At 37.2% G+C, this 26,156-nt stretch overlaps 1 protein-coding gene across 3 annotated transcripts in view; it reads right to left on the reverse strand.

Annotated features, from left to right (window-relative positions):
- TDRD3 (tudor domain containing 3) overlaps positions 1 to 26,156 on the reverse strand; it is a 96,255-nt gene that overhangs the window by 1,305 nt on the left and 68,794 nt on the right. For all 3 annotated transcript variants that reach the window (XM_057428909.1, XM_057428907.1, XM_057428908.1), the window contains 5 exons: positions 25,772 to 25,928; positions 25,294 to 25,419; positions 14,841 to 15,679; positions 12,751 to 12,876; positions 3,913 to 4,049 (listed from right to left, as the gene is read on the reverse strand). In XM_057428909.1, coding sequence (XP_057284892.1) covers positions 3,930 to 4,049; positions 12,751 to 12,876; positions 14,841 to 15,679; positions 25,294 to 25,419; positions 25,772 to 25,928 — 1,368 coding nt within the window. In that variant the 3' untranslated portion in view covers positions 3,913 to 3,929. The remainder of the gene's footprint in view (positions 1 to 3,912; positions 4,050 to 12,750; positions 12,877 to 14,840; positions 15,680 to 25,293; positions 25,420 to 25,771; positions 25,929 to 26,156) is intronic.

Here is a 26,156-nt window from a genome sequence, read left to right on the forward strand (position 1 = left end):
AGGCATCTACCACAATATTAAAGTTCTCCAGAATGTATCAATTTATAATATAAAATAATCATCAAGGGCACTCTGTCTCTTTAGGGAACAAAAAAAAAGTTATTTTCCATAATACAGAGGTACTCCCCCTCAGGAATAAACAGTGTAATTAATCATCTGGTAAAGAGGTAAAGCATTCTTCTGTGGCAAAATTTTGTGTCAGTGGATCTCCTAATGGTACCCCTAATAAATCATGTCTTTTTCTAACATATCAAAACCTTCAAATAAGAAGAATATACCATGCTCTCAAGAGCTCAAAGGAATAAAAAGGAGGAAAAAACCACAGAAATCCACTTCTAGGAACTGACATTCATTATTCCTGAACTTCTGTAAGTCAAGACATTAAAGCTACATTGTTGTACAAGTCTGGGTAAGCTGAAAGCAATTTAGAAAAGGAATATGATTGATTTTTTGCCTATGGTTAAAATCAGAGAAGAACCAATTACATTCACCACTTATTTTGGGAAAAGCTTAATAGATTTTTATTACTGGTTTCTCTCTAATTCCACTGTCTTCATCCAGTACCTCATTAGGTCAAGTGTAATGCATTTCAAAATGCAACTGAAGTATAAGATGCATGGTAGCATGAGATATACTATGGGGAGCTATAAGCCATATGTGGTACGTATGTCCACCACAGTATCACAATTGCCACCTCCTCACATCACTTTACCTATCAAACAAATTAAATAACAGCAGCTACACTGGACTCTACATGAGCTTCAAGAAGCAAATCTAGCAGGTGAAAGCCTGTTTGTACAACACAGAAAAAGCTTCTGTGTTGTTCTCTACAGTATTTTTATCTTCAAAGAAGACTTCCAAGAGAGTGTTCTCAAACTGAGGAAGAATTTTTGACACTGTTCAGAGATAACTGCAGATGCCATACTCCTGAGTAGAAAAGAACAAGCTGTTCAGTTTTCCTAATGTTCACTAGAACACAGTGGCAGAGGAAAAAAAATCCCTATTATGAATTCTAGACAAAATAAAGGGTTGTTTCGACTGAACTAATACAGCTTAAGTAGCATCATCCAACCTCTATACAGAAGATACATCTTGCCTCTTTATTTTCTTTTTCTACCCGAGTTATCCTAGTGTTTCAAGAATCTAAGACCAACTGAGTATCCTGACAACTTCTTTTTGGTGTTTACACCCAATAGCTGTTACATTTTTTTATGGTGAAATGTACCCAAGTTTAATATTGGAAATTTTCCAAACACAAACCTAAACCTGATACAGCAGCTAATCAAAACAGCTAGATTTAGCAAATCATGTTAATATAAAATACACAAATGTTCTACTACATTTTAGCCAGTTAGAGATACTAACTCTACTTAATTAAAGTTCAAGACTAATCAGTTATGGCAGCCAAAGAAGATGGCAGTGAATGTTTTGATCTAGAGGGATGGATCTTCCTGACAAGCAGTAACTTGTATCTTCTTATAATGAATTGCTGTTTACAGTGACATCTATTTAAGGTATGTATAACTCTTACAATATTTGCTATTTGTATTGTAGAAATTATGTACATAATATTCTAACAGTTAGCCTTACACAAGTAACCAGAATTTAGTAGGGTTAAGCAGACACTGATTGCACAGTGACCTGGGTTAATAAATTCAGATCTGGATGACAAATCGGCACTATCTAAATTGAGCAGATGTTAAATCAAACAGTCCTGGGTCAAAAGAGGACAGAGAAAATACCTCATTTCATCAACTGAAGCAAAGAGTTTTAAATTATGATGGAAAAAAAAAAGATATATCTGTAAGTACTTTCCGTAAAAGATGTACTTTTTAAAGCAAAGTAGTTGCTGAAAAATAGATTTAGCTGCATGACACATTTTCCAACACATATCTTCTTTCCCCACCCCTTTACTTGGAGAACACAAAAGTATTTGAACTGGGGCAAGGGAAGGTCTGTAACTATGTCTTTTTTTACAGTTTTGATACCAAGGATGCCGTTAGAATCTTCATAGCAAGGTATAAGAACACCTGCAAGGAACAACCACCTATGCCTTAGAAAGGTTGATCCTTACCTGCCAACAATTTATTCACTCTTCTTGAGATACAGGAGTTACCATCACTCTCTCTGGATGTCTGCTTCCCTCTCCCCCCATCTGACCAATGCTAAATATGATTTTCCAGATTTATACTGTAAAATTAAGAGAAATGCCAAAAATATTATCTAAAGACAAAAACTACCCTCTCTCGGTGCTGTGTGTACTGAGCATGTTTCATTTGGCTGATCACACTGACACTCCCCTGAGCCAGCTGAGCTGGTTTAGAACTCGGCTCAGGTCATATGCCAGAATTATTTCTGCGTAAACTACCCCATGACATGTTTATTGATAGTGATTGATACACATACTTAAAATAGAAAATTGAATGATACAGGCAAAAATAGCATAATTATCACCTTGGCTACAGCCAAGAATACATTTTGCTCATAGATTGCCAGTACTCTCCCAAATGAAAAAAGTATTCTAGCACATGATCAGAAAGCAAAATCATACATGATCAGAAAGCAAAATCATACATTATTGTACCTCAGAAATACCAAAGCTGCAGAGATCAGCAGCACCTATTAAACCTACTGATCATGGAGAACTGGAGCAAGGAAAGGAACTAAAAAGAGCTCCATAAAAATAAACTGGCTAGTAGAAAAAAGTCAGATTCAAGACAAAGCCACACTGTCAATGTACATCAAATAGCATGTGGCTTTACAAAGCTTGCTTAATTCAGGATTGAAAATTAAGGATTTAGAAGATCCCCAAGTAAAATGAAAGCAGGACAGCATACTTGATTTCTTTAGTAAAAGAACGACAACTGTTTTATCTGGCTGGTCTTTTTACATTTCTGCATGTGCATGTGTGGTGTATTTTTTGAGGATGATACATAATCCCTTAATTTCTGCTAATTAAAAGAGCACAGGTGGAGGTATACCCTCAAGATTCAGAGCACAGCAAATATTTTTAGGCCTTGTACCTCCCCATTCAGTGACGAGCTCACAGATAATAGGTTTTTAGTGTTGCTCATTCTCCTTCCCTAAGTGAAAAAAAATAGAAAGAATATTTCCTCACATAAATGGCTCATAAAAAGCAGAATATGGGACCTTGAACAGAGACAGACAGTACTAAGTTCAGTAGGGACTGCAGGCACTTATTTCAGAGAAGCTGATCCAATGTAAGTGAGTAAGACGCTACTGCTCTCAGGTGAAAAAGTATCAAGTAAAAAGCTAGCTCAGATGACTTCAGTCCTTACACAAAGCAAAATTTAAAAGCTATTGAATGAAGTGTTTCTATTGCCTTCCCTCACCCCACAGCTTTATCATGCCTCTTGCTACAACTACAACATCTAGAGAAATACAGATATCCAACTTCTATTGTAAGTAAACCAATATCCCTAAAAAAATTTAGAAGCAATATGCCAAACATATCTTTCATGTAGGTGACTGCAGTAAGTGCTTTTTTAAACTAAAAAGACAGACCCATAAAACTTTCACTTAAATGGTAAGGCACTGACTTAACATCAATAGTTCTTTGTAGGTGTAGCTCCATATAAACAGATTGCCACTACTAAAATAAAATAGGTCATGCTGTTGCTTAATATTTTTTAAAGTGATAAACAAGGTGTTTCTAAGAATTTTAAGTTGTCTATTTGCTTGTAAAACGGTGATTATAGTAATTTATTTCTTCAAAATACTCATCACTTGCAACCCAATACTGATGGTTCTTACAGACCCAACTACTGGCAAAGCTGTAGAAAGTTCTCTCACAAACTTCACAAAGACTGAAGGACACTTTAGTACAGAACAATCCAGATCTACTTTTCTTGAAATCCAAACTCATAAATAAAATAGCAACATCATATTTACCATTTATTTCTTATTATTCAGTTTCTAGCTCTTGGAGGTTGATAAAATTGTTGAGTAGGTCGTGTGGATCGTCTTGGCTGACCGTCACCTCCTCTGCGGAATTCTAGAGTTTGCTCATACGTTTCTTCTTCATCCTCCTGCAGGTATACAGCATTCTTTTAAATGGATGAGTAGGGAAACACATTATACATGAGTAGGCATATACACACATACATACAACAGAGACACACACATATACATGTATCAATAAATTCATGCATGCATAGCAACTGCTGCTTCTATGCAGATGACCACTTAATAAAATAACAGCAATAATGGGAATGTTTTTTTTCTAACACAGGAAAGCTAACAAAAACAAGATAGAGAATCTCAAAACTCAATCCCCAGGGCAGCAGCAGAAGTTATTAAGTACTGGCAGAAAAAAATCAAAAGCCTATATATTAAAGCAAAATTATTTTCCAAAGTCATACAGGCAACAAACTCAAGAAGCGAGATAACCTTGATAACCTGCCAGAGCAAGAAAAACATCAGCTTTTGGGAGCTTAGGAATGTGTGTGGAATGAAATACAAGAATTTGGAAATGGAAATGCAAGGAACAGCATCAGAAAATATGCAGACTAAAAACACAGATCTGAAACACTGGATAAAAACCTGTGATACAGTAATAATGAAAAAAGCCTCCAAGTATAGTGGACAGGAATTTAAATATGAATTTGCTATGTGAAGCAATAATAAATATAACCTCTGAATGGTGAGGAGAGATGTAATTACGTATTTGCAATAGTGCATTCACTCCTAGGCATTTCAATACCAGAAAGGTATTGACAAATTACATGGAATTCAGAGAAAAAAAAACAAGAACAAAAATCACCAAGAGATTAAAATAGCTACATGTTTACATTGGTCAAGAAATACTGAAAGGAAAAACATGCATCTGATGGAACATTCGAGTGTGGTACACATTAAAGAAGAACAACTTGAAGAGCATTGGAGTTGATAATGAACAGAAATAGAAGATAAAATTATAGGCTAAAAAAAGTAAAGAAGTTTGTGAACCTGAGTATGACTGTCAAATGGCGTCTCAGGGAAACAGTTATAATTTCATTTGTCTCTAATATTCTAATACTGCACTGCAGCAGACACCAGGTCTGGAGGGAACATGCTGTGAGAAATCCTCTTTAGGAAAAAGTACTGAGTATATAATTCTTAATTTCCTTTCATTCGCAACACAGGAACATACAGGGACACAAACCAAGAATGTTGAATGATTCATTAAAAGTTCATCAGCAATTTCAATACTCAGGAACTGTTTTAGGGCACAGCATATATAAAAAAAGAGTAAGCAAGTCACAGCAATAAAATGTATCACTGTGAGAGACACGAAAGAAAATCTACAGCCTAACTTTCTGTTGTAAAAAGTAAGCTCTCACTCAAGAAACATATCTTTCTGAATCAGCTTGAGTATCAATAAACATGCAGTTTTAAAAATAACTGTTAAAGACAACCACATTCCTCATAGTAAGGTCTTCTATTTACAGGGCATGTCTGTGGTCTTAGCTGCATTTCCAGAACAACAGATTAAGCCCTACTACAGAACGTCTGCAATAGCTGTAGAAGAAAATGTATTTTCAACACAATTTAATACAGCCTAATTGACTTATATCTTCTAGTTTCACTGTAGCCAAAGGCTGAGAACCATGGAGCCCTGCCATGAAACTTATTTTCTCACTGTATCTCTTTTACTGCTTGCGGCACTATCAACTCCCTCATATAAAAAGGTTCAGAGACACTGATTACCCAAAAGGAGAAAAAAAAGAAAGAAATAGAAAAGGCTGATCCCTTCTCCCAGGAAACAGGTGATAGGACAAGAGGTAACAGCCTCAAGCTGTGCCAAGGGAGGTTTACATTGGATATTAGGAAAAAAATTCTTTACCAAAAGGCACTGGAACAGGCTTCCCAGGGAAGTGGTGGAATCACCATCACTGGAAGTGTACAAAACCCATGTAGATGAGGCCTTCAGTGACATGGTTTAGTGGTGGTCTTGGCAGTCCTGGGGTAACAGCTGGACTGGATGATTTTCCAACCTAGCTGATTCTGATTCTATGTCTAACTAAAAAAAAAAACCCACACTGTTTTCAATACCACTAGCCTTAGTACAAAGCCTCAACTTAGTATATGAAGTAATATCCCATCACTGACAACACAAGCTGTACTGGCAACAAAATATTAAAAAGTAAGCTAGGTGCCTGAAGTGATCTAAATATCTCCGGCTCTTTCAGTATACTGCAGGAAACATGAATAGCTGAAAACAGTTCCGTATTATTTGCCAAAAAAGTAAAGATGCAATTGCAAGTGTTCTTAAAATTCTTTGCCAAAGCTTCAAACATAAAAGAGCTCACTCTTCAAGAATAAACTGATGAACTTTCATGGCATATACGCACGACTGAAAATACAGCAATGCATACAGAGACTATAGCAAATTAGACATGAATCTTCTCTTTGTAAACTTGGTAGTCTCAAAAAAGAAAACACAAATTAATTAGTTTAGTGCATCCCATCTCACCCATAATAGCTCTGAGGATAAGTATATCACAGTAAGTTTCTAGAGCAGCAAATCTTCATTAAATCTCAATGTTAATGTTGATCCTTTGAATTCAGTAAAATCAAATTAAAACTAGAATTTATCTTACACATACCTATTTTGGTGCAATTGCCTTTACGCATAGAATTAAAAAGCTTCAGATGCATGCCTTTCCAATTCAAGTATTTTTATTACAATAAGCAAGAGTGAAATGTGAAATCGCATTTCTTGAGGTTTGGAATGAAATGAAGGCAAGCAATGCAGCAAATAAAAATAAGAATGAATGAACAACAGACACCTTTCAACTGTTCCCTCATCCCTCCCTCTGCACAGCAACACCCCTCCCAGTTACTGATCGTCTTGTTGAGGGCTGCCATCTTTACATCAGATGACAGATCGTCGTTTCTTGGGCCTTACCTATTCACATTTCATCCTAATTGGATCTAACATTCTGCAAAATAACAATTTGCCAAGCTGTGTCTTTATTAAACATTGTTTCTTGTTTTCAAGTAAATGCATTTCTTTTCCTCCACCAGTTCTTGGCTACTGATCCTCAATCCATTCACCACTGCTCATCTTTCATTCTGTTTCGGGTGTTTTTTGATTTTTTCCTGTGTTCATCTTTATTCCAATTTACATTAAAATCTCTCCATCCCATGCTCAAAGCTGCTATATCCCTCTTCTGGAATAGCATCCACCCTTCATAGACAAAACTTAAAATGTTCACTTCCTTTTTCTTCCACTTCTTCAATGTAAAAACTTAAGCTGTCCCTATTTCCTTTAACTCTGTAGTCAATTAGGTCATGCATCTTGCCACCAACTCTAGTTTTCCATTCTTCCTTGCTGTTTGCTTTCAATTTATCACTTGCTTGTGACTCATTGTAAATTATTCCATTTCCTACTTCCTTATCCATGTAAGATCTACATTACATTTTATAAAGCAAACATGGCCACAAATCTCTCAGTGCATTTTCATTCTCCTTCTATTACTAGCAGAGGTTTTATACCAGTACACTACTCCAAAAATGTATATATTTTATTATCTCCATCCTTCAGAGCTTATTATTCATTATTTATCTAATATTCCAGGATCCAGGACTAAGTTTTCTAGTACTTGCACAATGCCTACTCTAGGGCTGTGTACCCTGAGATGAAATGATGCCACTAAGCACAACTACAAAAGGTAACAAAAACTGGCAGATCCATAGGGAAGGTTTACAAAGCAAACAATGAAAAGTACAAAGAAACTACTGCAGTAACAGGTTGGAATGACACAAGAGAGAGGGTGGAGGATGTCAGCCTTCTTCTGGTATTTAAAAATAGATTGTGAACAGGGAAGCAGAAGTCACTGGGAATTTCAGCTTCTCTTCAAAATTTTGCCACAAAAAGCTGCTGTGACTTTTGGTATTTTCATTCCATTACATAAGACAGACAAGAATTGAACAAATGGAAAATGGGAATGTACTCACACTCAGTGCTTTTATTTTGGACTCATATATTCCAAACAGCCTGTACCACCACCATACTTTACCAGCTGAGCTTAGTGAACTTCAGCCCAGCCCAGTGACTACCAATATACTTTTACATTAAAAACCCAAAAATCAATGGACTTCATAGCTGCAGAATAAAGCTCTGTTAAAATACTTTAACAACCAATTTACTCTTAAAATTAACAATATTAGAGCAGAGTAAATTTCATTAAAAGCTTTCTGATGGAAAGTCAATTGCAAGACTTCTTTCAGTGCATTCAAAATAACCATTTAGAAAATAGTTGGATTTTTTTAAATGCAGTCCTTGAACTGAATATTTTTTGTATCACTTCTGAGAATACTGAATAGGTGGATGACAGTAAAAAGCAGGACAGAAGTTACACGTTACACAAATGTTTTACTCAATGTTCTGCTCATATTTAGGACGCAGCTGCAAGTCACAGCTGAGCAGCTCCACGTTTGCCACCTACAAACTAGTTACATCTGTCTATTCCTACTTGTGAACAGAAAATCCTGCACTATTCACCGGGCCCTTCTGCTAAGGCTTTTCAGTTACGGCTCTCTGTAAACCATTAGGGGATGAGCACCAGAGTCTGCACAAGAAGGCATGAAAGAGTAGCGTGGGGCCAGGGACCATGGGACAAAGAAGAGACAGAAGACAAAGAAAGAAGGCATTTTCCATTTTAGTAGTGTCAAACCACTGTTATAAGTTGCAGTTTTAACTTCAGCCACATACTCAATGCATGGAAAAATTGCTGGACTCAGTACAAAGAGCACTTGCTTCCTTGCAAAATGAACTTTTCTTTCATGTGCATTTCAACTTTCATTTCCCAGTCTAGATTTAATGCCTCTTTGTGTTGCCCAGTATGCTGGCAACAGCTGTCTCCTGTTGTTCACAAACCAAGCGACCTCTTGTTTTCTTGGTTAAATTTCCTTCTCAAAATTTACTGCTTTTGCCTAATCACCCAGTGTTGATCTCCTGGAGTACTTTAATTTGGGGGAGTTTTTTGCAGTTTCTACTTACCTGTGCTCGTGTCAAAAAAAAAAAAAAATAGACTGTAAGATTTTCCAGAAGTATCAAAAAACAAGAAACCAAACAGAAGGCCCAACTGTACTACGAACATACTGAAAAATTCATGTTTCCTATGAAAAGCTAAACTTAAATATTTAAATTGCAATTTATCACATATCCGTATTTATATGGAAAAAAAAAAAAATCACTGGATGAATTGCCTACAATATTCCCGTAATTTTTTACTTTATCTGCATACCTAAATAGACTCTTAGAACACTATAACTAACAGTGAACACAGTATTTTGTGAATAGCAGTGTTTTCATTTAATAAAAGAACAAATTTTTAAGTTATACGTTCCTGGAGTGGCTTTAGGGCATATTTTCAAAAACTGCTATCAAATAAGGTGTGAAAATTCCAAGTAAAATAGAAATTACCACTAATGTAGATTTTTTAAGGAACTTAACCAAGTACTGACTTAGTGACAAAAGCATTTTTGAAGTGCCTGTTATAGAATCATTCAGCATATTTGCTTTCATTAAGGAGTCTTAAGATCACCTAGTAACAATTTTTCCATTAAAGTGGAAAGCACAATGTATCCTGAGAACATCAGGCAAATTCAATCTATGGTCAAAAGTCCAGAGGAGGGCCACGAGGATGATCAGGGGACTGGAGCACCTCCAGTATGAAGATAGGCTGAGAAAGTTGGGGCTGTTCAGCCTGGAGAAGAGAAAGCTGCATGAAGACCTCATTGTAGCCTTCCAGTGTCTGAAGGGAGGCTACAAGGATGCTGGAGAGGGACCTTCATTAGAGACGGTAGGGACAGGACAAGGGGGAATGAGTTTAAACTTAAACAGAGGAAGTTTATGTTAGGTACAAAGTTCTTTACTGTGAGGGTGGTGGGGTCCTGGAACAGGTCGCCCAAATAAGTGGTAAATGCTTCATCCCTGGCAGGGTTCAAGGCCAGGCTGGACAGAGCCCTGGGCAACATGGTCTGGTGTGTAGTGTCCCTGTCCATGGTAAGGGTGGGAACTGGATGATCTTAAGGTCCTTTTCAACCCTATCCATTCTATGATTCTATGAAAACAAACCAAAACAAAATGAAATCAACAAAACCAAAACCAAACCCACAAAACTTGTACCAATGTAGTGCAGTTTATTATTAGAGAGACAGAAGGAATAGAGAAGAGAATGTTAACTAGCAGGGGGTGAAGAAAAAAGTAAATTATAATAAACCTACTAACAACGTAAATAGTAAATTGATGATAAGTATTTTTTGAGAATGATAAAGGTTGCCAAAAGTAGACCAGAAGCTCAGGAGCTTAAACAGTTGGTCGTGTCATCAAAATAAGGTCACTGATATTTTGTCTTCTTTTTCAAGTGACTAGGTAAGCACTTTTCTTCCTCCCAGTGTAGATTTTCACCAGTTTATATTTGTTGGTAGGAAAAATTAAAAAAATAATTCCACATGAGTACTGAAAAGTGTGTTGGAGAAAACAGTAAAGAATCATCAATTATAACACATATATTAAATATATGCCTTTAAGTCAATTCACTAAATCTTTCCTTAATATCAACAGCTCTTTCAAAAAGGAGTCTGAGAAACTGGCAGTATTTGGACATCAGAACTCATATACAGTATATATCTACATTAGTAACAAGTCCTCAGTACAGACAGGTAAGAAAGACTATCTGGAAGTTACCTGGAAGGTCTGATATAAAACTTAATATAACATTTCTAATAAAACGAGGGCATTGGTGCTGACAACACTGAACAGTGAAAGAAAAGTAATTTTTGCAGTCAGTTTAAAATCTGTTTTGTTCTCTTGAAGAAGAAATATCTCTAAGTTACTTACAACAAAGGATCAAGTATTAAGCAGCATGAGAACTTCATTTTGCATTTGTGTGTGCTATCTAGATTTACATACTAATTTGAACACTGAGACAAAGAAAAGTGACCAGCAGTGCTCAGCTTAAAAGACAAACCCAAGTATCAGAGCATGACTCCAGTGGACAATTAAAAACTGCAAATGCATAATGAGGATGAGGGCTAGCATCCAAATACAAAGAAGTGAAGAGTAAGGTCCTAATCAACTTTCTCCTGCAAAATTCCTACAGCTGCAAGAACCTTTTAGCAACAAAACAGTAAAACCTTGGAAAGAAAACATAAAAATGCTGTGTACTATGAAGATGTTGGTTTTTCCTATATAGTGATTTAAATTCAGATGTTTGGGTTTACACTATTCACCTAGGCTCCCTTGAGAAAGGTATGCTTTATTTCTGAATGGACTGAAAGGTCCTTATGCCTGCCCAGTAACAACTGAGGAAGCCTCAGTGACTAGATCAGGATGCAGCACAATGTTAAGACTATGCTACTTCAGCAGCAGAATCCCCTATCCATACATTGTTCCACCATGTTACGTCATCTTTAATAAACAAGCTCTGAAAAGAAACCAAATCAGCCTGGGGGAAAATAAAAACTGGTCCCTCTCATTTGACTCATGCTGTGGCTACATGACTGATGATCCAGCATGGGAGGAGAGGGAAGATGAAGACCATGTGGTCAGAGACAGACTAAAGAGACAGGAAGAATGGCCACTGCTTCAGGCTAGCACCTCGCTACTAGATCAACTTCTTAGTAACACCCAGCCAAGTTCTTAATACCTTGAGAACCAAGTTTCAGAGGGCTGAAGTAAAATAAAAGCCACCCCTCAAGACTGTAATCCAAAGCATGAAAAAAAGGCTGATTATTAACCCAGAAAAAGGATCAAAATAAGTACAATAATACAGTAAGAAACTACCACCCTACAGCTCAAAAAAAAAAAAAGTAAATTTTGATAGACACAGCAATGCACCAGCTGGGAAGAGCTTTCAAATTTTTTTTTAAGTACAAAAAAGGACATCTCGGAGGCCATAAGGACATCTGACAGCTACAGGCAACAAGGCAGGTTAAAAGACCACTGGCAGTAGTTGACTGCTCAGCCTCTGCAACAGTAGTAACATGGCCATATGACCCAGAGGTGAGAAATTAAAATAAGCACAGTAAACCCACCATTAATCAATAGGGATCAATATTATACAAATACTTTTTGTGAAGCTGTTTATAGCAAGAATGAACAGCAAACAATTGTGCATTCCTGGTATTTTTTTTTTTTAATTAAAATGCACCTCTATTTCCATGACATTCACAAATAAAGCCTTCTGAAATTTCCAATTTCCATAAGGCTAATACATTCTGAACCTCATAAAATAGACTGAGGCACACACCTCCAACACAGCATCTGGCAACAAAGAAATCACTGAAATAAAAATAAAATCATGGTACAAAATAAAGTGATACAGGCGTCTGTTTTTAGCCATACGTACATATGTAGCAAAAACTGTCACAGAATATATTTTAAAACACTGTTTCCTTACACTTACAGAACATACAATGTACATGAAATAAACCAGAAAACTGCATTAAAAGTAACACCTTTTAGAGAGCAAATATGTATAGAACTGTTTGGCTGAGAGGTCAATTACTCAAACAATAACACTTGAAATGTATTATACAAAAAGAATATCACATGATAGTACACTTTGTGAAGTTCCATATAGACAACTAAAACTTTAGATTCTGTCTATTTGCTTAACTGTTTTCCACACATGCAATTGGCACTCTTTGCATGAGTAGGCATTAGTTTCTGCAGGGTTACATATTTTGTACAGACTGCATAGTTTATATCTTTTAATACAATTTGTTATCACATACCCATGTATCTGCATGAACAGGCCTGATGTTGCTGAGAAGCACCTCTTCATAATTTCCATAATCACAGAATTTAACAACTGCAGTTGTCCCAGAGGAATGGAGAGCTTCAATTTCTGCCCGGTAGAACTTAAAAGAGAAATTTTCAAAGGTCATAAAATGCTACCTGAAATACCACAAACAGCTTAACAACTGCCTTTTAATACATATGTGTGTGTGTGTGTGTGTGTATACACACATATATATACATATGCATAAAATATGTACATATATTTAGTCTTAGTATTATATTTTGAGTAATATTTGCACTAGTTATTAAACTAGTGCTAGTTATTAAACTTTGACATGGCAGACTGCAGGGACATCACAGAATGTATTTAGAATATTTATTGAGAAAATATGCAGTTTATCAAAGTAGACTGAACAGTTAAAAGACTTGCTTTCATTTCTCTGAAAGCAGAACAAATTCATCATAACAAATGCTACACAGGGAAGTGTTACTGTAAGACTTTTTCTTAAAAATACACTTATCACCAAGCGTCTAACAGCCATATAGACTGTGCATGTTAACATATACCTATTTTAACACATAATGAAATAGGGTAAAAATATAAAACTGCCCCTTCAGAGTCCTTTTTATAAACACAAAACTTGATTTTTTTGATATTTATACAGATCAGCTTTCTTGAAGAAATTCAATCACTTTTATGCTACTGAACACAAAGAAATCACTGCCTCCTAATAAGGTTAAGCTCAGTACTGTACATCATCATATTTCAAAGTTGTCCTAGATAGGAGCAGCAGCATTTATTATAACTACCAAAAAAACAATAACCCTCAAAAAACCCCTCTTCAAATGTGATGAATACTTTTCAGGTAACAGTCCGGTATTACACTATATCTACTTATATATTTATGTTTTCCAGAATTTCCAAACCTCATCTCATAGTAATGCAAATGTTCTTCTGAAAATAGGAAACAATTCTGCAATATGCCATTATATTTCACACTAATCCATCCACCCAAGCTACATATTCCTATTTTGGAGAGCCAATACACTGTATATTGCCACTATCAAAAATTCTGTATGCCTTATCATCTCCTTTACTCACACAGACAAAAGACATGTAAATAAGGTCATGCTCCTGAGGTAACACGGTCTACTCCCTATAAAATGGACAACCTCCCCCCCCCAAACATTAAATAAATAACCAAAAAGGCAGAAAATGGTGTGTATAAAACCTATTCAAAGAACAACAGAATTTAAGAGAGTTCTCAGGTTATCAGAAAGGGTCAAAAACTGCAGAAACTACCCAAGACGAGTGACAGAGAACTCCTGAACAGATAATAACAAACCAAAGGAAAAATAACATCAAACTTTTTTAGCAAAGGAAAAGATGAAAGAAAAAGGGTCTTGCTGCAAAAGACATTAACAGGAAAAAACAGCTAAAGAGGAAGTATTTAAACTTCTAAAAATCAAGAAAACAAAACTACCATGCAGCATAACTCATTTGTTCCACAAATCCTTCAGCTATTTATCACATTTATTATCACACTAGTGATAATGAAAAATAACCCTTTTGCTGTTTGTGTAATGACTGAAATAAGAGGGTTTTTTTTGTTTGCTTTTTTAATAAGCCCATTGCTGCAGACAAGGTCTTGCCTTGCACTAGTACAGGTTGCACACTACCTTATTCTAGAAAACGGCATTAGACCTACTATTACAGACTACTCTAGATGGCACAGAAACTTGTTCATTGTTCCCTGGGAATGAATATGGGCACCTAGATCCATACTCATCCCCTCAGATTTTCATTCTTTAAGTCAAATGCTTCCGTTAGAAACTTAGTCACCCTAAATTTCACCTGAATGAGAGAAACAATTACCTTCAAGATGACTTAATCTATGCACTTAAAGTTCATGCAATGAACGTGACAAATCTCCTAAATAGAATTTAAAAATAGAACAAGAAATTAGCAAAAAAGCACACTACACACCTACGAACAAAGCCCCTGTCTTTGTGCTAGCATCCTAAATATCTGCATGTATGCAAGAGCGCAATTTGAGGTACTTCTCATTTTGCAAAGGCATACCTTGTTGTCTTCCCAATAAAGAGCCAAACATTCATCCCCTGGTCTCCAGCTTTTCCCATACTCCACATGAATCGATGGTTCTAATATTTTCTCTGGTTTGATGGGCCCAGATCTCCTTTTGGGACCAGTGTTGTAATACAACATTTTATCATCAAAAGATGGGATTGTAGTGGGTCCTGATGACTTGATAGGTCCTACTCGTCTACCTTTCTGATGATGCTCAGTATCTCCATTTGGCACAGCATTAAAATTATCAGTTCTACCAGGATTTTGGTAATCGTTATTAACACCAAAATGTTGCTCACTTCTTACCATAAAGGCTTCGCTACTTATTGTTCGTGCCTTCCTATCACAAAAATTTTCTGAATTGTGTATTTGGTTTTCCCTTTTGCCCCGTTTCTGGTTATTGTTGTCTGTAGTATCTTGAGCAGCAGAGTTCTCCTTGAATTCTGTGAAAGACACCCCTTTTCCTACTCTGTTTTGCATACTGTTATCCCTTTTTTTGAAGGTAATATCACTCTGGTGAGTGACTATGGGATAACTCAAATCCTTTGGCCTATCATTTCTAGGATAATGTCTGTCACTTCTGTTTTTTTCATCTGTCCAGTGTTCTAAAGAGGTGTGTCTTTCAGGACCTCTGTTTCTTGGTAACCCACCACTTTCCAAAGCCTGCCTTGAATTTTGAATATCCCTTTGAAAACGAGGGGGTTTCTCATTCCTTTGCTGCCTCATGTCATTGCGAGAAATGTGTCTTGAATGATTCTCTTTGATGCCATTCTGTTCTGTGTTTGTAACTTTGTGCTGAACTTGATGTGGTGGCTGAAACGGCAATTTTGGTTCTACAAAGAAAAAAATTAATTATTAACATCTTTGACACAAACATATTTTTGAAATAGTGTTTCAGATCCTAAGTGATAAAGCAACAGTATTATTTAGAAAAAGTATGCAGTATTTACCTTTGTGACACAGAAATGGAATGGTACATGGAAAATTTAGCAGAGACATTTGAACTGTAATTCTTAGTTACTGGAAAACATACACTACTCTGGGCTGTACTTAGAACCAAACCACTTACCTGTATGAGAAAAGCTGTGCATACATTTCCAGGAGGTTACTTATTTCTCCCTAAGGACATCAATAACTCACTTGCATTAAAGCCTTTTAAGACAGAAAAATATAATTGCAACATGGTGGAAGGAAGAGGGAGGTAAATGAGGAGAAAAAAGGAATATCCGAACTGAAACTTTCTGTAAACATAACTCGTCAAAGTTACTTATTCAGCATAAAAGACAAAGGCAAGAAATAAAAGTGATAAAATAAACACAGCTGATAAAACATAGATAACAGGAATAGTAAGAGCAGAACTCAAGAGACGCAGATGAATGAGCTGTAACATAAACTATTCAAGCATTACCTTCAAGATATTCAACCAGAACTCGAGCTGATGAGAAGAAAAAACAAGATTATCACGGATTTCATAGGAAAGCAAACTTGCTAAGGGATGCTGGGAGGAGGGGAACTGTGGGAGTCTGTGACACTTTTTATGGAATTCTTTGGGTTTTTTTAGGCAAACACGGAATTTTTAATGCAATGTTTAGCTGAAGAGCCAAAGGAGAGGAAAGAGCAAGATGAATCCAAGAGGAATAAGCATGAGGAAATAAAGGAGGATTAAACAGGACAGTTGCAAGTAAGCAAACCTCTGATCAATACACTTGCCAGGCCAACACCTGCATGTGATCACTGTACCCTGTCTCCTCTCCTTATTAAATGCTCTTTCTAAATATCTTCTCTGTGATTAAGTTCTCTATTGTGTGTGAGGGGACATGTTTTAAACTGGCTGGTGAACTTGAGACACAATAGCTGCTAAGTGGTCCAAAAAAGACCTGGCAGTTGAATACTGGAAAGATCATGGGTCTGAAGGCCAACTACCTATGAGACCACAGGTGTGGGCTCAGATACTGGACAGACCTATGTAAACATGCTCATGTAACCCTGCTGCAAATTTTCAGGTTAGCCAGTGTGCTAAACAAAAGGTGTTTGAGGTGGGTACCAGAGGTAAACAGGGGCCATGAGAGACCCATGTATGTTCATGTGGGTGGCTCGGTATGAGATCTGCTAGCAGACTTACAACCTGATTGAAAAGGAAAGCATAAACCTATTAGAGGGATTCATGTTTATATCATAGAATGGTATGGGTTGGAAAGAACCTTAAAGCTCATCTAGTTCCAACTCCCTGCATTGGCAGGGACACATTCCATTGGACCAGGTTTCTCAAAGCCCCATCCAACCTTTCCTTGAACACTTCCACAACTGCTTGGGGCATCCTGTTCCAGTGCCTCACCACTGATCTTTAAGGTCCTTTCCAACCCAAAATGCTCTGATTCTATGACGTACTGTGCAAAACCAAAACAAAATAGAAAACAAAGCCCACACATCACACTGGTGATACGACTGGTTTACCACAAGCATTAACTGTTAAGTTTGAGGACAGAAATTCAAACCTGAAAGCACAGAAATATCCTGTCCCTTTGGGGATCTCTGGGGCTGGGTCCCTAAGAGTTCGGGGGTGTATCCTTCTACTTGCAATAAATGCTTGCTTTCCACTGAAGTCCTGTTCTTTTGAGGGACATCTGCATGAAGATTTAATGGATAGTATGAAAACCTCTGCCAAAGGCAATTCTTTGGAAACCCTCCTACACAGTCAGTACGTCTGGCTGTCATTTATCTCCTGCAGATAACATTGGCAATAGAGAATATAACGATCAGGTGAGATATGCTCAGATAAAGAGTGTGCAGAGGCCAAGAGTCCATGTGATACTGACATCATACAGCATCACTCAAACCACCACAAGAGTATGGACTGTAGTTATAGGTTGCATATTTGAAGAAGAAAACTGACAAGTTTGCTGAGAAAAAGAAAAAGCAGCCTGGGAAAAGTCTTTGATAAGCAGCTTGAAAAGCTCTGGGTCAATGCTCCAACCAAAAACATGGTTTTGTTTCTCACAGCCTACTCCATGTAATAACAAATAAATAAGTAATGATTAACAATTTGATCTTTGCTTCAATCTTTCAAAGGTGTAGATGCCTGACAAGAGCTTTTGTGGCTTTGGATCCTGAGCAGATGGAAACACCAGCCTGTTCTCAGCCCCAAAAAACTGAAGAGAGGAAGTGTCTGAAACATGCCTGGTTCTCAGCATTTTGTCCATTATTTCTTAATTCTATCGTCAGAGCTCTTGGCACTGTTTTCTTCTCCCTGATAATCCTTGTGTCTACTTATTTAAGCTGGCAAGAATGGATGAACTGTTCCTCATAACAAAAGAAAAATAAGATGATGAATGGAAAAATCTTTTGTGTTCAGTAGGAGGAATAATCCAAGTGCAAGCAAAGGCAGATAGTTGACAGCAATTCTGCTTACTATGTCTGTTATCTCTCACTGTCAGCAGGTTTTTCTTGCCAACCAAAACTCAAACTACTTAATTTCAACACAGAAATATTTTCACATGTGTCACCAGCCACTCACAGCTAGAAATAAATAAGTATAAAACTATGAGTTTGTGTTAGTTCTTTGCATTTAATTTAAATCGAGTACAGTGAGTATATGCTATGGTTTACAATTAAACAACTAGCAGATTACGGGAGATGGGTATTTAACGCTTTTAAGAGCTAGAATTACTTAATATTTCATTAACTGTGAAAAAGGAGATGAAACAACTTGTTTTCTAATAACTGATTCATACTTCTTAAAACTAATAAATAAATAAACATTTAAAAAATCCCCAAAAGTTTAGCATGCTGTCTTATCTCTAAAAAGGAACAGACGTACCTCCTAAACAAAACAAAAAGGTATTTAAATTCATCCATGTTTTTCTACTTGGTCTAAATCCAACCACAAAAAGGTACCAAATCAGAGCTAACAAGTTAAACAACTGTTCTGGGTTCCTGTTCACAAACAGAACCATCTGCCCTGGTTACTGCAAAACCAGAAGTGAATTTAAAAATTCTCAAAAGCACTGAGGCTTCGGGTGTAATTAGAAACACTAGATGAGAACACCAGGAGTGAGACACAGAGAAAAGCAAATCAATCCTCTGTGTACTTGAGAAGAAAAAACCTGTTCTTTTCTGACCCCTTCTCCCCAGACCACATCAGTAAATCTTGAAGAAAATCGGGCATGACACAGAACTAAAAAGATATTTATCTCAGTTCAGCAAAATTGCCTTTTGTTTTTTGCTTCTGCAGAGACTCTCAGCCCTTTAGAAGAAACTGTAGTCTGCCTGAAGTGTATAGAAGCCTAACGCTTACGATAATGATAAATACGGCCATTCCAGGTAATGATATCCTCAATGTAATAGTAGGGGTGTGCTCATTTATTTAAAACCACTATCCCTACACAAAGGTCAGCTCTCTGAATAGCTAGAAAAGAAATGGAATTTTAGAGATGATATGGGAGAGGAATATGGGTCAGAAATACTGCAGAACAATCAATCTCGGCTTATATTGAGTGGAGGCTCTACTATGCTACATATAAATGCAGAAAAACCTGCCTGCCTGGGCCCTCTTACTACAGTTACTGGGCAGAAAAAAAAAAAAAAAAAAAATCAATGAAGACACCTTATACTTGGCTATGTAACATTACATTTCTGAGTTGTTACTTGCAGTTTCCCTGAGTTGCCTTTCATTTCTTGACCACTGCTTTTCTAATACTAAGAGAAAACTACATGTCTCTACTGCTAACAACTGACAGTAGGATCAAATGAAATAAAAAAAAAGCAGCTAGTAATATACATCTTGTCTTCTGCAAACACCTGGATGCAGGCTTCACGACTTAAGAGTTCACAGTTGTAAGTATAATCACTGCAGATACATAAGCACTCCTCAAGCACTGTTAACACTTGAGTCATCTCAGTTCCCATGGAACTTCAGCCAACTATTAATTAAGAATTTAAATGAGATTATTTTCAACCACAGGCATAAAAATGGCAGAAAAACAGCACTTGCGTTAAATTATTTTTAAGATGCGTTTGCATTCATCAGACTGCAGAGGTTTTCTCAAATTTGGCAAAGAAAAAAAGCATTTCTAAAAAGAGACCAGAAGCCTGCAATTCAGCAAAAGCCTTTGCACTTCTTGAAAAATCCATCTGAAGAAGACTCTGCAAGTTAAAACCAAAACCTGGCATAGAAAGAGAGGCTGGACACATTCAATAAGAAAACAAACTAAAAAAATGAAACTGAGCAAGTACTTTAAAGCCAATTGATTTCCCAAAACCAGTCAGTAAGAGCGCATGCATTATTATTTCTTCAGAAGGAAAAAACACAGAAATACTTCAAGGTTTTTAAAAAATAATTGGATCACTTTGTGAAATCTTAAAAAATGCTAACAACTGATTTTTCCAGAGAAGCATGACTCAGGAATAGTACACCAGATTGCACATAATGCTAAAAACCCAACATACTGTTAAAAAACCCACAAACCCAAGAACCCTGTGTATCACACTAGCAAATATGCCAGAACTGTTGGCAACTGAAGGAGTACAAAACCTTTGCAAAGTTGTCACAGATTACATTTTTCTTCTTATGGCATTTATGGATATTCTTATTTTTATTTAAGTGGGAAAACACAAAAGCAAAGTATATTTATCTTTCAAACACTGTATGCTAATATATCATTTTTTTTTTTTTACTCACATAATACTATGCTTTATTGCACTACAGAATGTTAGCTGCATACAGATACTAAACCCAAAGGATGATAAAAGTTTGCCTAAGCAAACATTATCAACCAGTAATACCATTTTAAAAGACACAAGTCACTGATTTCACACTTCTTGGTAAATTTCTATTACTTATTTACTATAAAATTACTGACAACATGAAAAACATATCCCATGGGGACTATTTCTATTATTTTTCCTTTAAATATCTTTCAGTCACACATAGAAGCGTTCTCTAATCTGACGATATAAGCACAAATCTTAACCAAAGAAAAATGAATGTTTCTAAAGCAAGAGAAACACACTACCACTGTTTTCATTTCTGTTCACTGTAAAAGCCTTAACTCACCTTTGGTAAGCAAAAAGAGTTGTCAAAAGATATCTCTCAAACATAATTCCCTACATATGCTTTTGAAAATGAGATTGCATTTATTACCTAAACTGCTTACAAAATTGTATCTGAAAATGCAGCATGTCTGTTATTTGAAAGTTATTTTCACTAAAAAGTTAAAATTTCTGAGAAATACAGTGAAGATTCACGTTATAAATGTCTGATCTACAACCAGCTACATTTCATACAGAAAGATATAAACCTGTGGCTACACACCATAAACAAATGATAAGGAGAGGTGGCCTGGGAAGAACACAGGGATGTTGTCCGAGAAACTAGGGACCAGGTTAGGAAAGCCAAGGTCCAGTTAGAATTCAACTTGGCTAGGGAGGTTAAGGATAACAGGAAGGGATTCTACAGGTATGTAGCGAATATAAGACAGACTAGGGACAACGCAGGCCCTCTCTGGAAGCTATCAGGAGAACTGGCTACACATGATTTGGAGAAGGCTGAGGTTCTGAATGTCTTCTTTGCTTCAGTCATCACTGGCAAAGGCTTTGACCACACCACCCAAGTCTTGGAAAGCAGACACAGGGACTGCAAGAATGAAGACCTTAGGGCCACTGTAGGAGAGGATTTGGTTCGAGACCATCTTAAGAACCTGAATGTACACAAGTCCATGGAACCTGATGAAATCCATCCACGGGTCCTGAAGGGGCTGGAGAATGAAGCTGCTAAGCCGCTGGCCATCATACTTGAAAAATCATGGCAGTCAGGTGAAGTTCCCAAAGACTGGAAAAAGGGAAATATAACCCCCATTTTCAACAAGCGGAAAATGGATGACCCAGGGAACTACAGACCAGTCAGTTTCACCTCTGTGCCTGGCAAAATCTTGGAGCAGATTCTCCTGGAATGCATGCTAAGGCACATGAAAAATCAACAAGGTGCTTGGTGACAGCCAGCATGGCTTCACTAAGGGGAAATCCTGCCTGACCAATTTGGTGGCCTTCTATGATGGGGCTACAGAACTGACGAACAGAGGTAGAGCAGTTGATGTCACCTACCTGGACTTCTGCAAAGCGTTCGACACTGTCCCACACTACATCCTTGTCTCTAAATTGGAGAGACATCAATTTGATGGATGGACCACTCGGTGGATAAAGAACTGGCTGGACGGCCTCATGCAAAGAGTTGTGGTCAATGGCTCAATGTCCAGCTGGAGACCAGTAACGAGTGGTGTCCCTCAGGGATCAGTGTTGGGACTGGTCTTGTTCACCATCTTTGTCAGTGACATGGACAGTGGGATTGAGTGCGCCCTCAGCAAGTTTGCCGATGACACCAAGCTGTGTGGTTCGGTTAATGCGCTGCAGGGAAGGAATGCCATCCAGAGGGACCTTGACACGCTTGTGAGGTGGGCTGAAGGAAGTTTCTGAAGTTTATGAAATTATGAAGCTTATGAAGTTTAACCATGACAAGTGCAAGGTCCTATAACTGGGTCGGAAAAATCCCAGGCACAGCTACAGGTTGGGCAGAGAAGAGATTCAGAGCAGCCCTGTGGAAAAGGACTTGGGGGTGCTGGTTGATGAGAAAATGAACATGAGCCATCTTCAGTGTGCACTCGCAGCCCAGAAAGCCAACCGTATCCTGGGCTGCATCAAAAGGAGCATGACCAGTAGGTCGAAGGAGGTGATCCTGCCCCTCTACTCTGCTCTCGTGAGACCTCACTTGGAGTACTGTGTGCAGCTCTGGTGTCCTCAACATAGAAAGTACATGGAATTGTTGGAATAAATCCAGAGGAGGGCCATGAGGATGATCAGGGGACTGGAGCACCTCCCGTATGAAGACAGGCTGAGAAAGTTGGGGCTGTTTAGCCTGGAGAAGAGAAGGCTGCGTGGAGACCTCATAGCAGCCTTCCAGTATCTGAAGGAGGGCTATAAGGATGCTGCGGAGGGACTGTTCACTAGGGAGTGTAGTGACAGGACAAGGGGTAATGGGTTAACACTTAAACAGGGGAAATTAGATTGGATGTAAGTAAGAGTTCTTTCCTGTTAGGGTGGTGAGGCACTGGAATGGGTTGCCCAGGGAAGTTGTGAATGCTCCATCCCTGGTGGTGTTCAAGGCCAGGTTGGACAGAGCCTTGGGTGGCATGGTTTAGTGCGAGGTGTCCCTGCCCACGGCAGTGGGGTTGGAACTAGATGATCTGAAGTTCCTTTCCAACCTTAACTGTTCTATGATTCTATAACACACATAAGAAAAGGAACTCTCTTGCATGTTTTTTGTTCACTTTCTACAAAGTGTTTTAGTAAGACCTAAATGCAACTCAAATATAAAACAACATTTAACTATAAAATAACTTATTTTGCAGGCAAAAATAAAGAAACTGTTGTAATGAAACTCAGCCTAGGTACAGCAACAACACAGTACTTGCTATCAAATAATTGTAAGCTATCAGATTTGTATGCAAATGCCGTTCTCTTCATACTTAAACCTTATCTCATCATAAAAATGTTTAGTGAACTCTAAAATGGCTCACAGTACATCTAATTCTACTAGCAACATCAAGAGACACTGGGGTTCACCAGGATGTTCATTAACTCCTAAGCCCCTCTGTTGAGGCAAGTTTTCTGACAAAGCTTGTGTCCTTTTTCTTTGCTGTTCTTTCCTCATGTTTGGACAAAAACATAGTACAGGTCCAAGAACTGAATTTCTAGACTCTTACGTCTCCTTCCACCTGGATATGTTGACCTTTTAGTTGCTCCAGGCTGCAAAAAAAATATTCACACTAATGCAAAATGCTTATGCGAGTAGCAACTCTAAGTGTGCAGCCTCAAAGCTTCAAAAGATAAAAAAAAGATAATAAGAAATATGCGATGTATTCAATGGAGAGTGGACAGCCCTAATAATTGTCACAGAAAACGAAGGTCTAATGCACTGACAGAGTCTACATAGCTTCATGTCTTCATTTCTAATTCAATAATGACTCTTAAATACACCCAAGCTTAAATTCACTGCCACAGCAAAACAGGGCAAATATTTATACCTCTTTTAAACATATAAAGTACAAACAAAAATCATACATTTAACAAAAAAATCTCTCATTAGACTAACCAGAGAGATGGGGATGTTCTTTCTACCTGTATTTCAGATGCAGGTGCCTATTGACATTACAGCCATTCATACCTTTCCAAACAGGGCAACACGTTCACTTTCATTTACTACAAGTCTGTTGTCCACTTTTTCCATATTACCTCTTTTTTTTTTTAAATCCCAAATCCAGTGAAAATACACAAAGCAAGAACTCATTATTAACAGTAAATGATCACTGGTTTGGAACTTAAGTTAAAAAAATAATTACATATAAATGCAGTCATTCCTTAAATGCATTCACTCCTTAGAAAGCTCAAAAATATCATGCAGTTTGTATAAACTACTATAACCTTTCCTTCATTCTCTATGAAAAGTCTCCTTTTGTAGGGAGAAAAAAATTACAACTCTATCACAAAACTTTCATGTTAAATAATGGAAGCAGGTATTTTCATTTCATGTTGGCCACTGAAACACCTCCAAGGCCATACCCAGAAGAAAAAAAAAAACAAAACACTTCATTTATTACTCAGTTTACCATGAGTTCTACTTTAATATTACAGCAGCCTCTACAGACCTCAGGTTGTATGGATTTTCTTCTTTTTTCTTTTAATGCACCTGTTACAGTTTCTTAAGTACTGCCTGATTTAGACTTAAACCAGACATCCTGGTGTATAGACTACATTCTTGTATGGCTTCTTAAGAAAGAAAAGTAAAAAAGGACAAAAATCCCAGGTCTTCTGGATTAGACCCAAGGGACTATATGGCTTCCCTCTTTCTAAACTCCTACCTTTCATTCTGTCCTTACAGTTATTAAACAGGAAAACCAGCTGAAAATAGCTGTGTAGTATTTTAGAGCAGTCAAAAAGTTGTGGTTTGATTTTGGTTCCCACTTCCCCTTCTTCCTCTCCCACCCAAGAGAGGCAATACAAAACCAATTAAACTTATCACAAACTGAGGAAAGAGGACTGAGGTTATCACCTTTTTTTTTTTAATGGACTTTCATGTTGTTCATAAATAAAAGTTGTGAAAGCCTTTATCGAATTAGATTAAGACACTAGGATTTATGTCAAAATTACTGACTTTTAGACATCTAAGCCTGAAACAAACACCCTAAGTTCTTCCATAAACGAGACGGATGAACAAACCACCACAGTCTGATTTATTTGAGCTGTCTTCAAGGAGAGGAACTGCTCTCTAGCACTCTCGATTTTATATGGCTGACTGTGGAGGAAGTTCTAGGAACCATCTTTTAGATGACAAAGTTAGGAAAGAGAATTCTGCTAACACATTCGAACTGGTTCTAGATACATTAATTTAAATACTTACCCTCTACTGTTAGAGTACCCATTTTGGATTCCAAGAAATCAAACAGTGTGCTTGGTGCAGACGGTCTGGCATTTCCTAGCTCCTCCTCATCTTCAGGTCTTATTCGACCTCGGCCCTTCCCTTTACCTGTAAACATCAGAAGTTATTTGTGAGTGGGAAATAAATTAACAAGAAATGTACACAGCTTTTGATTTAGAAAATGCTTTTATTTTCTATTAAAGAAAAAAAATGCATGGACAAAATAGATACTGACATTTTCCATTTAAGGAGATTCAAATCTGTGACTCTAAATTCAAAAATTTTGATAAAATACAATACCTGGAGGCCTTTTCTAAGTATTCGCTTTACATTTGTGATGCACTCTAACTTGCAGGAAAAAAACACGCAGATACGCCCTCCTATAAGTACATTAGTAATCCACCATATACAATTCCTTTGCTTGTAAACACTGTTTTAAAGCTCTCTTTGAATGTTTTACCTCTAGGTGGTGGTCCCTGAATGGGTTTCTGCTTATTGTTGTTCAGAAGAAAATTTAATGCCGCCTCTAGGTTATTACTGTTATCCATAAGTGCCTGTCTTGCTGCTTCTTTGCTGAAACCCATCTCTGTTATGTGTTTTAGAGCCTTTTCGTCAACCTGAAATAAACAGTACACACAGAACTAATCATAAGATACAACAAAGCCTCTATAAAACCATCAGATTTGACTAATTTTCATTAATTTTTAATTGAAACTCTACTTCATATTTCACTGATGGTAACTATTTCAGTTTCATGTAAGATCTTCGCATACAATCTCTCTTAGGCTAGTGGGGGGGGGGGGGGTAACACTATTCTTATGATGATTTTTAATTCAACAGTTTTC

This window comes from Pezoporus wallicus, unplaced genomic scaffold (assembly GCF_028554395.1).
Source record: "Pezoporus wallicus isolate ANWC-B61680 ecotype Strahan unplaced genomic scaffold, APGP_CSIRO_Pwel_v1 contig_3656, whole genome shotgun sequence".
Lineage (NCBI taxonomy): Eukaryota > Metazoa > Chordata > Aves > Psittaciformes > Psittacidae > Pezoporus > Pezoporus wallicus.